The sequence below is a fragment of the Chrysemys picta genome, chromosome 4, assembly GCF_011386835.1.
Source record: "Chrysemys picta bellii isolate R12L10 chromosome 4, ASM1138683v2, whole genome shotgun sequence".
Classification (NCBI taxonomy): domain Eukaryota; kingdom Metazoa; phylum Chordata; order Testudines; family Emydidae; genus Chrysemys; species Chrysemys picta.
The window spans coordinates 22,637,384-22,650,462 of NC_088794.1; the positions used below are offsets into that span (position 1 = coordinate 22,637,384).

The 13,079-nt window shown below is 46.6% G+C and overlaps 1 protein-coding gene across 1 annotated transcript; it reads right to left on the reverse strand.

The window, feature by feature from the left end:
- Window positions 1-1,199: 1,199 nt before the first annotated feature.
- Window positions 1,200-13,067, reverse strand: LOC112060395 (adenylate cyclase type 10-like). The gene is made up of 6 exons (XM_065591617.1): window positions 10,292-13,067; window positions 6,972-9,419; window positions 5,631-5,912; window positions 3,818-3,889; window positions 3,067-3,130; window positions 1,200-1,727 (listed from the first exon to the last, which is right to left on the reverse strand). Exons 2-6 carry the CDS (start codon window positions 7,156-7,158, stop codon window positions 1,616-1,618), a joined length of 717 nt encoding a protein of 238 aa, XP_065447689.1. The 5' UTR covers window positions 7,159-9,419; window positions 10,292-13,067; the 3' UTR covers window positions 1,200-1,615.
- Between the last annotated feature and the right edge of the window lie 12 nt (window positions 13,068-13,079).

Consider the following 13,079-nt stretch of genomic DNA (forward strand, 5'->3'; position numbering starts at 1 on the left):
CCATCAGGGCTGCCAGCTGGGAGTACTTCCTGTTGGCGGTAGAGTCCAGACTGTAGAGCTGCCAGAGCAAGGAGAGGCAGTGGATTTGCTGCTGCAGGACAGCTAATGCCTTCCTACTGGAAAGACGTTGTTAGATGTTAGCGGTCACAGCAAGTCAAACATATACGGTAACTGCTAATTAAATAATGAGAGATCAAGCAAAGAGGCCCATTAGAAACCCTCTTGAACACAGTGTGCCAATCACGCCTATTGTGTTCAGTTTCCATGGTGACGTTTGCAAATAGCCTCTGGGGACCAGGGCTAAGACCCACAATCATCTGACTGAGATTCCGCCTCTTACTCTGTGTGTTGGGCCTGACGCTGCTGAGTGATACGCAGAGTGTTTGGATTCTTCGAGGAACGATTGGAAGAAGGCGCTGAGCCAGATACGGGGAAATCCCTTGTGCAGTAAGCAGAGGGTCCTCTTGATCAGTTTCTTGGCCAGTGCGATTTGGCCCATGTTGAAGCAGACCTGCATGGGGAGTGACTAGTAAGGCAACTGCTGCAACAACGCCACTGCATAATTGCACCTAGGGGAGAGAGTCTGACGAGGTCAGGGAGGCTGAATGGCATTTTCCGCATTTTAGGATAAAACAGGGTTGAGGTGGGGTCCTGCAATCAAACTGAGCTGCAGGTGCATAACAAGGGAATAATGGGGTACCATGTATCTGACTGTCTAGGTTCTACTGTGGTCCCTGCTAATATCTGAGTGCCTCACAAACATTGCAGTAATCAAATCAGGAGGGAGGAAGATTTGGAGATGCCACTGTGGCAAGGTCGGCCTCCAAAAGGAGATGGTGGGGTCTGCAGCTGAAAGGGGAGTTTGCAAACCCAAAGCCAGGAGCAGATACAGGGGGGATACTGTGTATTCCTTGGGTTGCTGCTGCTACTTGCTCCTCCAGGGCAGCCAGGATTCAACCGAGCGCTCAGATTGCGCACTTTACTAGCAAAACGCAGCCGTCCCGGCAGTTAGACGGCCAAAGCAAGTGGGCTCCTGATTTTGCTCCAATCTTTTTAAAGGTGGCAATGGTGAGATAGATGGGTGGTAGAACCTTGAGCGGTTTGCACAGGAGTTGGGGCTCATGGGAAAGGCAGAGAGCAAGAGTCAGAAACCCCATGAACCATATCATCTTTGGACATCCTCCAGCATCTACCTGGCTTCTGACCTCTCCCCTGAGGCTACAGAAAGTGGCTTCCTCAAACTGGTTGATCTTCAGTTTAGGTCTCTTCAGACAAGGGAACACTGCCAATGCTGACAATTCCTGTAGGCCACTTGCTTTCTTCAAATACACGTATGCCTCAAGCAAACACAGAGAGATACAGTGAGAGGCTGGGCCATCGCCTGCCCAGAGCACACAACTCTGACCCTCCCCTCCCCCCACTTATTAGCCAGAGGAAACTTACCCAGCGCCAGCTTTAGGGTTAGATCAGCTAGAGATGCAGGAACATATGGAGGCCAACTCACCATATAATTGTTGGATAAATATAAGGAAGCAGCTGCAGACTCCAGCAGATAATAAAAAGCCCTGGTTCTGTCTTTCACCATCAGGCAATGGCGGGCTAGGGCAGAGACCTCCTACTCCACTCTCTCTCCACATTCACAGGGTGCCAGGTTTGTGGCTTCCTCTTCGCCATGTTTATGGCACTTAATCATCTTGTCCACTCTGTCCAGGAACTCCTGTTCAACTCTATGGTGAGAGAGAAGAGAGGGCAAGCCCGCTGTAGCCCAAGTTGAATATCGCTAAAGGATCCCCTGGGGATGATCCCATCAGGGCCCAGTCCCCAGTATCCACACAGGCGTTGGGGGCGCCCCTACTGCAGAAAATATTAAACACTCAAAATTTAACTGAAAAAAAATTTCATTTCCTTTAAATTGACATAAAAATCCCCAAGTTGTCTGGCATCACCCACCAACTGAGGAAGGATCGGCTTGCAGTTAAGACATGTGACTAGGATTCAGGAGAACCAGGTTCAATTCCCTGCTCTGCCACTGCCTGCCTGTGTGACCTTGGGCAAGTGCCTCCATTTCCCCAACTGTAAAATGGGGATAATAATAATGCTGTACCTCACAGGCTGCTGTGAGGTTAATAAGGTGCCCAGATACTATAGTGGTGGGGGCCAGACCTAACTAGATAGAAAATCCAGTATAAAGCATTTATACCACTATCAAAAATCCACTGTACACAGGCTCCCGAACAGCAATCAAGAACTGCAACATAGGCGTTTCCAGACTGGACCAAACCATGTCCAGTATCAGGTCTGCAATAGCAGCCAGCAGGTTATATGTCTCCAGAAGGTGTCAGAACCCCACAGCAGGCAGATGTGGGATAATCTGCTCCCCCCACTAGTTCTCATCCTGGTCTCTCATAGACAGAGATTGGCTAAAGCATGAGGTTTATCCCCTTCCTAAGTTTGTTAGCATTAACTGTTATAACTCCGGACGCTCTTGCTACTCATATAAATGTCCGCGCCCTTTATGAATCTTGCTAAACTCTTGGCCTCTGTGACTTCCTATAGCTATGAGTTCCAGTTACGCATTGGGTGAAAACGTTTTTTTTTTTTTTCGTTGAATGTCCCCTTGTTCTTGTGCAATGAGAAGGAAGAACAGAAACTCCCAATCTGCCTTCTCTAGACCATCGATTACTTGATATGCGTTTATGATGTCCCCTCTTGATCCCCGTCTGTTCAATCTCACTTCATATGAGAGTTTTGCCAGGCCCTTAATCATTCCTGTCACCCTTCTCTGAACCCTGTCTAATAATTGTGCAATATCCTTGCAAAAAACAGCAATAACTTTTTATCACTGACCAAGGGCCTGATCCTAAATTCACTGAAGTCAATAGGAGTCTGCCCATTAATTTTGATGGGTTTTGGATTAGATCCTAGCTGAGCCAGATCTGAACTAATGGCTTGGAACTGAAAAGTTCTGTTATCCCATTTCCAGTCCCAGTCCTGTGAGCAACCCATTCCCAAGGAATTAACATGCTCTTTAAGAACCCAGGTGATCAAAGATCCCCCCTACCATACCGGAGATGATCGTCTGGCAACACCTGTTTATTCATGGCTGATTTTGCCCTGCACTGTAAATTATCTGAAAAGGAAGTTAAAAAAAAAAAAAGGGTTAAATGAATCTGTTCTAGCTTCCAAAATTTACTTTGTGGTTTAGGATCGGATATCCTTCACTTCCTCAGCTAAACTGTTGTGCTGTGTTCCTGTGCGCTGTTAAACAGCTGACAGGTTCCACCCCAGAGGTGGATATGACGTGATGCCTTTGTTTAAATTATATATCAACAATTAAGTCTGTAAAATTGCTGTGAGTGTCCAGCGAGAGGGACTGGACATTATGGACAGATGTCTCTGGAAAAGTTGGGAACTGGGTTCACCTGCAAGGCAAGGTTTAGACTAGCAGAGTCTCAAGGAGTTTGCTGGTGAGACGGACAGACTGGTGTGGCAAGGAGCTGACACACAGTTTGTGCTCCAGCAAACCACTCTCTTGCTGAGGCAGAGGGGTAACACAGTGGCTTAAGATTCTGGGCATCCAAGGAGAGGGTCACACCTTGTGCAAGTCACTTAGACTCTCTGCTTTAGTCCCCCATCTGCTGTGAGGATAACTACAATTGAAAATCACGAGGCACTCAGATACTGGGGTAATGATAGCCAGGTAAGTACTCTCACAGCCATAACAACAGACAGGCTCCTCTCTCTCTCTCTATGTCCCCCTTTCAAAGCCGCCCTCATTCTAACTACGTTCCCAGCTGGACAGCCAAAGAAGTTTTACCTTCACATGAGGCCATGGGAGTTTCTATGGCGAGTTCCTGCCCCAGAGGGGCATCGGTCCTCTCTGCTGCATCTGAAACAGATGAGACAAAACTTCTGAATCTGAAATGCTTTACACAGGCATCGTTATCTTCCCGCAAACAGAAACTGGAGTTGCACTAGTGACTGGGTTTGCCTACTGCAAACACATAAGCTGGAACTTTATTTTAGATCTGTGTGTTTGGTAAGTTAGGAATCTGTCTGTGGTTCCTCTATCCCCTTATGTAATGTTCAGCACTGGAACTGCATCCAAGAATGCTCTGACCTGGATACAAGAAGCATCTCGATATTTGATATATTAGAAACCAGACATGGCATCAGATAAGCCTGACACAGTCTGCCAGTCAGGTGACCTAGTTTTGTATTGGCCATCTGGGTTGCAATGCAGATTTCAGGCTGGCTAATGTATCACTAGTCTTCCCAGTTTGTCATTTATTTGACAGAAATAGGAAACACATTTGCAGAGTTTCCAAAACTGGAAATATCAGATAGAGAAGCAGCACCTTGCAGGATGTAAGGGACAGGAGTTTTCAAGACACTGGGGCAATCATTCAACACACTGCCATGTTATGCTCCAGAGACTGCAGGTATCATCTTCATCCTCTTACAGGATATCCCATGCACTAGTGTGAACTACAGCCTCCAGAAATGCACAACCCTAAAATGTGAACACCCTGCAATGCGTTGTCAGTGCCCCTATGCTATTTCCTCTGGAGCTCCACTGTCTGGGTTTCAATAAGAACTTCAGTTTACCTTATGCTAAGCTTGTCTGAAGCCTCTTCCTAGTTTCTTCAGAAAGCACCAGAAAGACCGTGCCCTCCGTCTTACTGCCCTGTCCCAGCAAAGAGTCTATATTGCTCATCTCGGTGTCCAGGGCATAGCGGTGGAAGGATATGAAATCACTTCCACCACAGCTTCTGCATTTGTGAGCCTTGTGCTCCAGGAAGGTGGCACATTTGAGGTGCAGGGCCTTCTTCTGATCCCCCAGCCACAGCTCATAGGCCCCTTCCCGCAGCAGGGGAGTGCAGAACCGCATTGCTTGATTCTGCTGCAACATCCCCAGCTCCTCTTGCAGCCTGAAGCTAGGAGCAGCGGCCCTGACATCTGGAAAGCAGCAATGATTCCTTTATCGCATTATTGCATCAGATTTATCTGACTGGAAACCACTTAGACTGGCCGTTCTTCTGGGCAGGGACCTGTCATTTTTTACTTGTTTATAGAAATGTTTTACACATCTAGGGAGCAGTATAAAGAAATAATAATAAAGCAGAACCAATGTGATTACGATGGCTGTAGAGCCTCATGCAAAATTCTCCTAAGCCTCCCAGGGAGTACTTTCCCCAGCACTTATGAATACAAAATATTAGGTGAATATAAGAACAGCCATACTGGGTCAGAACAAAGGTCCATCTAACCCAATATCCTGTCTACCGACAGTGGCCAATGCCAGGTGCCCCAGAGAGAGTGAACCTAACAGGTAATGATCAAGTGATCTCTCTCCTGCCATCCATCTCCATCCTCTGACAGACAGAGGCTAGGGACACCATTTCAACTGCCATCACTGGCAGTGACTATGTACACAGGGCCGGATCCAAACTCCAACAAAAGTAATGGAAGGAAATACTCTCATTGACTTGAACGGGCATTGGCTCAGGCACACAGGGACAAAAGAACGTGACATCAGCCCATCATTTCTGAGATATGGCCAAAAGAAAGAGGAACAAAGGAGTTCCCAGAACCCCCAGTGTTCCCTGGAAACTAAAAACCCTGCTCACCTTCAGACTCCTCTGGCCCCAGGGTTTGCATCGTCCAGGGGTCCAGATGTGTGTGTAAATGGCGGGAACCTACTGCCTGCGTAGCCCTGGCTTCTTTTCCAAAACACTCAAACACGTGGGAATTGATCAGGCTCAAGAGTGTCTCCTCCATCTTCTTGTTTGTCCACTCCGGGAGGAGGTACAGCAGCAGCTCTGGAGTAAACGTATGGCCAATGACAGCTGCACATTTAACTGCCATCTGCTCAGAGGGGCCCAAGCTGTCCAACTGGGCCACAGCAATCTCTGCAGACAAAGAAGTCAATCAGTCAATAACTTCCTCCTGTGAATATATTAACTCGCAGGATATTATTCAGTTGCTCGCGATTTCTGGGATGTTGCATAGAGTTCCAGACAATGATTCTCCCTTCCCACGCATGCTCATTTTAGATCAGTATAACTCCACTGATTTCAGTGATTGGCATAAGTGAATCAGGCCCAGAGTGTGGTCCCTGGTAAACAAAGCCAAATGAAACTGGAGCGCGAGCTCTGTGGAAGCCTGCTCACTCCTATTTGTTTTGTACAATAGATGCCTGTATAAGGACTGCGATTCCATATATTATGGACCCTCTAGTCTTTAGCCTGAGTCCATTCCAGGAAAGTAGCAGAATCCTGTTTGGATCCCTGATCTCTTTTTTCTGTACAAATTAATACACTGAGGGAGCCCCCTCTGTGCCTTAGGGCAACACGGTTTGTGAACACTGTTGCCTTGGGCAACCAAAAGGAAATCCCAGAGTGCAATTTTGCACTGACTTCAGGTGGGTTCAAGGTACATTTGTAACCAATCATTCAAGTCCATTTGGACGCGAACCCAGTGGATAAGGCATTAGGTTGTGACTCAGGAGACTCAGGCTCAGTTCCCTGTCACAGACCTCCTGTGTGACATGAAGCATAAGGCAAGTCACTTACCTTTCTCTGTGCCTCAGGTCCCCATATGTAATGCAGGAATAATATTTCCCTAGCTCACAGGGGAGCTGTGAAAAATACACTCCAGATCATAAGGCAAAGATACTGTGGCAATGAGGCTGCATGAGTACCTAGATAGATAAATAAGCGGAAAGAATGGAGCTTGATTTGGATTGTGAATCCAAAAAGCACCACTGGAGAACGCAGTAGATACCCCTTTTATTGAAAGCTCCACACCAGCTCGATCTAACAGAGTTCCCAGAGTCTTTAGCCCTCCTCCGTGATGAGCTCTGGGTCTCAGACCTGCACGGCGGCATTCAGCTCCCCAGGCCTTTTTCGTTTCTCTTTGACCGCTGCCTCTGAAGAGAGACACTGAGCACCAGCCGATCAGCTGCTCACCTTTCAGCCTCGCCGGGAGTAGAATGGTGTCCAGGTCCACATCCTTCCAGATGGTACAAATGTAAAGCTTTTTGTTTTCCTTGGAGGAGACTAGAGGCGCTCTGTAGGGTATCGATTTGACGGCACTGGCTGCATGGAGAGAAGGAATCATTTGGAAACATTTTACAACTGCACAGTTTGAGCTCATTTAAAAAAATATATAAAAATTAAACCATGAGCTAGTGAGAGCTAAAGAATTTGTGCTGGTTTATTTAGTTTTCTGCACTATAGGTATTAGAAAGGTCTCTGTAAAACTCATCTTTCTTTCCTCAGCGTTTATTCCATCTGCCAGAAAATGCAAACTGCGAGCACTTGGATACAGGGACTGATAGATCTGGTGTCAGTCTAGTTTCTAAACACCCTCGATAGCTTTTGCTGACATGCTATTTTGTATCTCCCTACAAGCCACATCGCCTCAGGTGAATCACATCCACACCAGGCCACACTAAAGGAGCTGTTTTTCCCCTCTCTAAGCAACGGAAGCGCTTCCAGGTCGCTGGAAGCGCTGCATCATCTATCACCTCCTCTTCACTGAGAACAGCTCCTGCACCAAAGTCCAGACCCAAAAGAAAGTTCAACTGAAGACAGAGTTGACCGGATCTGTTGTTAGATCATCCCCAAGTGAAATGTTATGAGCATTAATGTTTTTAAAAAGTTGGTGGCACCGTGAGTTAAAGAAGTTTCCTTTCAGCCAAGATTGGATTTCTGGTTCTGGGTAGGATTGATTCAGAGTGAGCAGGCTACAGGTAAAGGAGAACCCCATAATCTATTCTATTCTATGTGTATCCTTGTGAATAGCTCACTGGATGAGGACTGTGAAACCCGGATTCTGTTCCCAGCTCTGCCACTAGCCTGCTGGGTGACTTTGGGCAAGTCACTTCCTGTTCTGCGTCTCAGTTTCCCCACCTGTAAAGTGGGGATAATGATACTGAACTTTGTAAAATGCTTTGAGAGCTACAGATGAAAAGTGCTATAGAAGAGCTAGGTCTTATTCTATTCTATGGAGGTTCTTATACTGTCCTCACCATAGTATCTAGGTGACTTCCGGTAGCATATGAAGGACGTGAGCATGAAGGTGGTAACATAGAAGTGAAAAGCTCTCTATTCTGTTAGCCACAGGGCTGGCTTTGAACTAGAGGCAGAGGGAAAGGCTCTCTGTTCCATTAGCCAGACCCTAAATCATCCAGACCTGTTCCATATCCCCCAAGATCCAGCTAATATGAAATAGAGATGTAAACTGGAATTCTGAGTCCTCTGGCTGGGAACAGAGCTATGGGATTTAGATGAGTTAAGAAGGTGAATCGTACTAGACAGGTTATCCCACTCATCCTCTTCCTTCTCCTCCTCTGGGATGTGATAAAACTCAAGAACCTCATTAGCATGGAGGTCCGTCAGTAAAGCTTCACAGTACAATGGGACCCCAGAGCTTCTTTGTATGAGGAATCTAAAGAAAGGAGAAAGCCCAACACTTACTGACGCAAGCAGCTTCTCAGTGGTAATATGGAATTTAGCACATTTAATATATTTTTAAATAGCTGATTTCGTTTATCTTTTTTTTTCCCATTTATGATGCATCGATTATCGGGAGGGAAAGCTAAGCAGTAAAGACCAAGACCCTGGAATGAGCAACTGGTCCAGAAGTGGAAGGAACAAATGGAATAGGAAATCCTCACGAGGTGAAGGATTGCCCTAAATTGTTTGTCTGGTTTAGCTGGCGAGCTGAAAAGGGTTTTCAAATTAAATTTGGATTCAGGAAACCATGTAAGCGGGTAGTTAAGTCCCATTGCAGTTGATGGGATTTAATCACATGCAACAAAAATGTGCTTAAATGCTTTCCTGAATCAAGACCCAAATCAGTAACAATACCAGGGCATACTTTAAACAGTGCTGGCTAGAGTGTAGAGCAGGGGCAGGGAGTAAGGACTTCTGGATTCTATTCCCAGTTTGACCAGGGATTTGCTGTGTGGCATGGGCCAAATCATTGAATCCCTGTGTGTGTGCGTGTGTGGGCTATGACCCTTCTGTTCTTCTGTATTCATGGCCCTTAAGGCTTGATGTCCCTCCCTGGTGGACTTGTTCCTCTCCACTTGCTAATGCAGATTAGTCAAGTGATAAGGGCACTTATGTTTCCATCTCTCTGGGAATGCTAACCACTCCAAGGGCCTAATGGGCCATCTCCAAGAGTTTGGAAGGCTCCAGCTCCTGGAGGACAACACCAGCGGTCTTGGGGCTCTTCGTGATGCCTTGGGCAGAAGCACAAGGGAGCAGCTCTTTGGAGGCAAAGGGAGACAATGACAGGACTATAAAGATGGGGACACTCGAGAGAAGTTTTGCCAAAAAATCCCAGGAGGCAGCATCGATGTACTGGGCTTCATCGATGATGAAAATCAGTGTTGCTTCTTCCACTGCCTGAAAAAGAAAAGGGATGAGACCAGTGTGTTAGGCCAGGCTTCAAGTGGAGAGAAAAAGAGCCAGGACAGACCAGACAGGGGTTTGCTTCATTTCTTTAAGTTGGGTATTTTTAATTGACATCAATTCAACTCTCCACTGATTCCCCCTTGCACCCGTTGAGCCTGAATGTTAAAACTCCTCAAGCTACTTCCTCGGTTAGTGTAAATCAGCGTAGCTCTGTTGAAGTCGATGTTGAGGTTAAACCAGGTGAGGATCTGGCCTCATATTTCTAACCCAGCATTTAACTGGTAAGGAGCTGAACCTTTTTATCTTGAGTGGGGGAAGCTCCAAGTCAGAAAATCTGACCAGTTTTCAAGGCAGGAACAAGCGCTATGCGAGGTGATTTTCAAGAGCACCCGGCTGATTTAGGAACACGAATCCCAGTGACTTCCAACAGGACTTGTGCTCCTAAGACACACAGCTGCTTTTGAAAATCCCAGCCCATGTATTCAGGAAGGGCCTCCACAAAGCATCTCAGGTTCAGGGAAGACACCCGTATTGAGTCTTTGGGGAAGATAGTCCTAGTGGATGGTCATCTCAGCCCATTAAAGTAAAGCTGTTTGCTAGCCGTGCCTTTGTAACCCACTCAAGGTGGTGCTCTGTACCCTCTAGTGGTGGGCTGCGCCACATACAGAGGTTGATGAACCTTCTACAGCCATAGGTGGCAGAGCTGGATCTACACTCAAGCAATAGATGCTCAACCCATGTTCTATCCACACAGTTGATGACCTATCCAGGGCACGGTTTAACACCTGCAAGCCCAACCACTCACTTGTACCTAGTTTGGGATGTCTGTTCACCCCATTTATCTGGTGATGAAGTTCACTCACCTTCCACAGGACTCTAAGGAAAAGCATTTCCTCTTCTTTTTGCTTTGTCTCATTGTCCATGTGAGAAACCTCAGCTGACATGGGGAACTGGTCAGGAAGACACCAGGATAGTTAGCAAGAGACATAGCATGCTTTGGAGTTAATGCACATTAGCAGAAAAGCAGCCAAGAAGAAATTTCCAGTGCAGCAAGGCCTACATACATTGCTCGTCACTTTTTTTTTTTTTTTTTTTTTAATAAACCTTTCCCTGTGGAGACTTAATGGCTCAGGATTTGTCCTGGGACACCCAATGGAACCCTTTGCTTTCTAGGCCAATGGCTTGAATTTGACCCATGTCACTATGATGTTCCCATCTGGCCACTGTTTGGTGAACTACATTACATGCATTTGCTGGATCTTAGTCCAATACTTAGTGGGCAGTTATCCACATCACAAAAGTCATCACCCACCAGTGACATCGCCGCTGTCCGTCAACGGCACACAATGATGGAATCAGCAAGGAGATGCTTCTGCATGCTTTGAACTCCCTCCCTCACACCCATTTGCCTTGGGTTGGATTACTCCCCCCCAAAGTAAGGGATTGGATGGAAAATTTGTTGAATTTCTCCTCACCAGGTCTCCTCCAATGCTCTGAAAGGGGTAGGAGCTGTGCCCACAGAGTAAGATTTAGCCTCAGTGAGCTGGCATCATAACGGCAATGAGGGTAATCTCAGGCAAAGGTGAACAGAAGGTTGCCTAATTCCGAGCTCACAGCGCATCAAGGGGGTTTTGAATTCTTTGATCTCACTGGATGCTCCAGACAAATTCAGGGAAATTTAGTAGCCGTATCCAAGTACCGGTCAAGTCCCATGTAGAACAGTGAAAACGTCTTGGCTTTCTGATTATTTGGAAATTTGATCCTGGCCACAATTTTGACATTTCTGCCAATGAAATTCAAGGCAAAGATGAATGATGCTGAGACATGAGCCTGACAAAAATGAAGGAATCAACTGAACCTTGCTCCTTGTAACTGGCTCATGCACAAAGTGGTTACACCACACTGGCTCTTCTCCCAGAGAGCAGGTGCTTTCTCCATTACCTTCACAAGGAACTGGTTATGGAGGAGGCAGTAGAAGATCTCATCCCACAGCCCAGTGAGCTTGCTTTGGAGGATGTCTTGTCTCTTATAAGGTCTACAGGCATCGATCCCAAAGACTATGGCCTTAAGTGACCGGATAGCATAGAAGGACTCCTGGATATCTACTTTGGACAGCTCTAGTGCTATTACCCTGTGTTGAAAATCATTATTATTATTTGTATCATGGTAGCACCAAGGAACCCCAGTCACGGCCCATTGTGCTAGGTGCTGTACGAACACAGATTCAAAGGCCTCATTCTATAGAGGGTCCTCTGAGCAGCTTGTGAAGCTGCTTCTTAGAGACCTGCCCCAACCCTGATTAGAAGTGTCTGACAGAAACTGTGTCGGGAGGGCAGGGGAGATGCAGCCTCTTGAGTGGTATACGGGCAAGCTAGCCACACCCAACACAGTACGCCACATGATGGTGGTGATCCAGAGATTTTAAACCCTGAAGGAACCATTATGATCATCTGGTCTGCCTATAACTATAAAACATAGCGTTAACAGCACGCAGGCCAGAGAATTTCACCCACCGATTCCTGCATCAAGCCCCTGATTTGTGTGTTCAGATTTGGAGCTGTTTTTTTGGGGAAAACATTCACTCTTGATTTCATACGCAGCACGTCCTGCTATTCGTGTCTGTTTTTTGCTGACATAGGGAGCAATTCTGCCTGCAGAAGCAGCCACAGGGAATGAAAAGAAGCCCACCTAAACTACAGGACAAATAGATGTGGGAGATCACATGATGGGATCACTAGCATGACTGGCAGCTGAATTACCCTCTCCTCCAGTGCTGGCTCCTTGAGGGGATGGGGATGGTATTTTATCCATGATAACAGAGCCCTCACTGGTGAGATGCAGATACAAGTGAAGGTGCTTCACGTGGCATTTTGTCACTGGACATGTGCTCAAGCACTCCAGCCTGAGCTCACACGGCGGCTCGCTGAGAGCCACTGAGTAAGTGGTTACACTGAATGACTGCGGTGGTATCATGATGAATACATATTGCAACCATCGTTCATGACACCCACTGGAAGGGTTGATCTGGCTCCGTGGATGAGATTGTTGTGGGGAAGAGGCTCTGGGAGAGACAAAAACACCCTAGTAAATATCTTCCCCTGAAACTCAAAAACAATTGCCTATGAGGTTAAGATAATTCTCTAACTACACATAGATAAGACCCTGCATTATGCTAAGGGGTGTATTATGTCTAGGATGACCGAGTCAGGACTGAGGAGCCTTTGCAGAACTGTGTGGTGACCCAAGACTGGAATAGGGATGCTACGAAGCAAAGTTAAGAGAACTGACCTATGATTTTCCTCTCTGGCTAGGTAGTCTATTTCAGCAATTAACCGACTTTTTCCATAGCCCGTAGAGCCTTCGTACATAACAATACGGCCTTCTCTGTGTCTCATAAATCCTTGCAGTCCAGCCTGGAACATTTTGATCTTTTTCTCGCAACCTTTCAAGAGGAAGGTGTTTTATAGACAGTATATTAGGGTATAAGACATGGTTCTTCCCAGCCACGCTGGGCTGGAAGTGGCTGTCTCTAGAATTCTACTTCATACGCTGGTCTTAGGGGGTTGCTCAAAGCAACAAGAAAAAAAAAAAAACACCAACATGCCCTAGGCCTAAGTAAACCCGCTCTGGAGTGTGTCCAGTTCAGAGGCC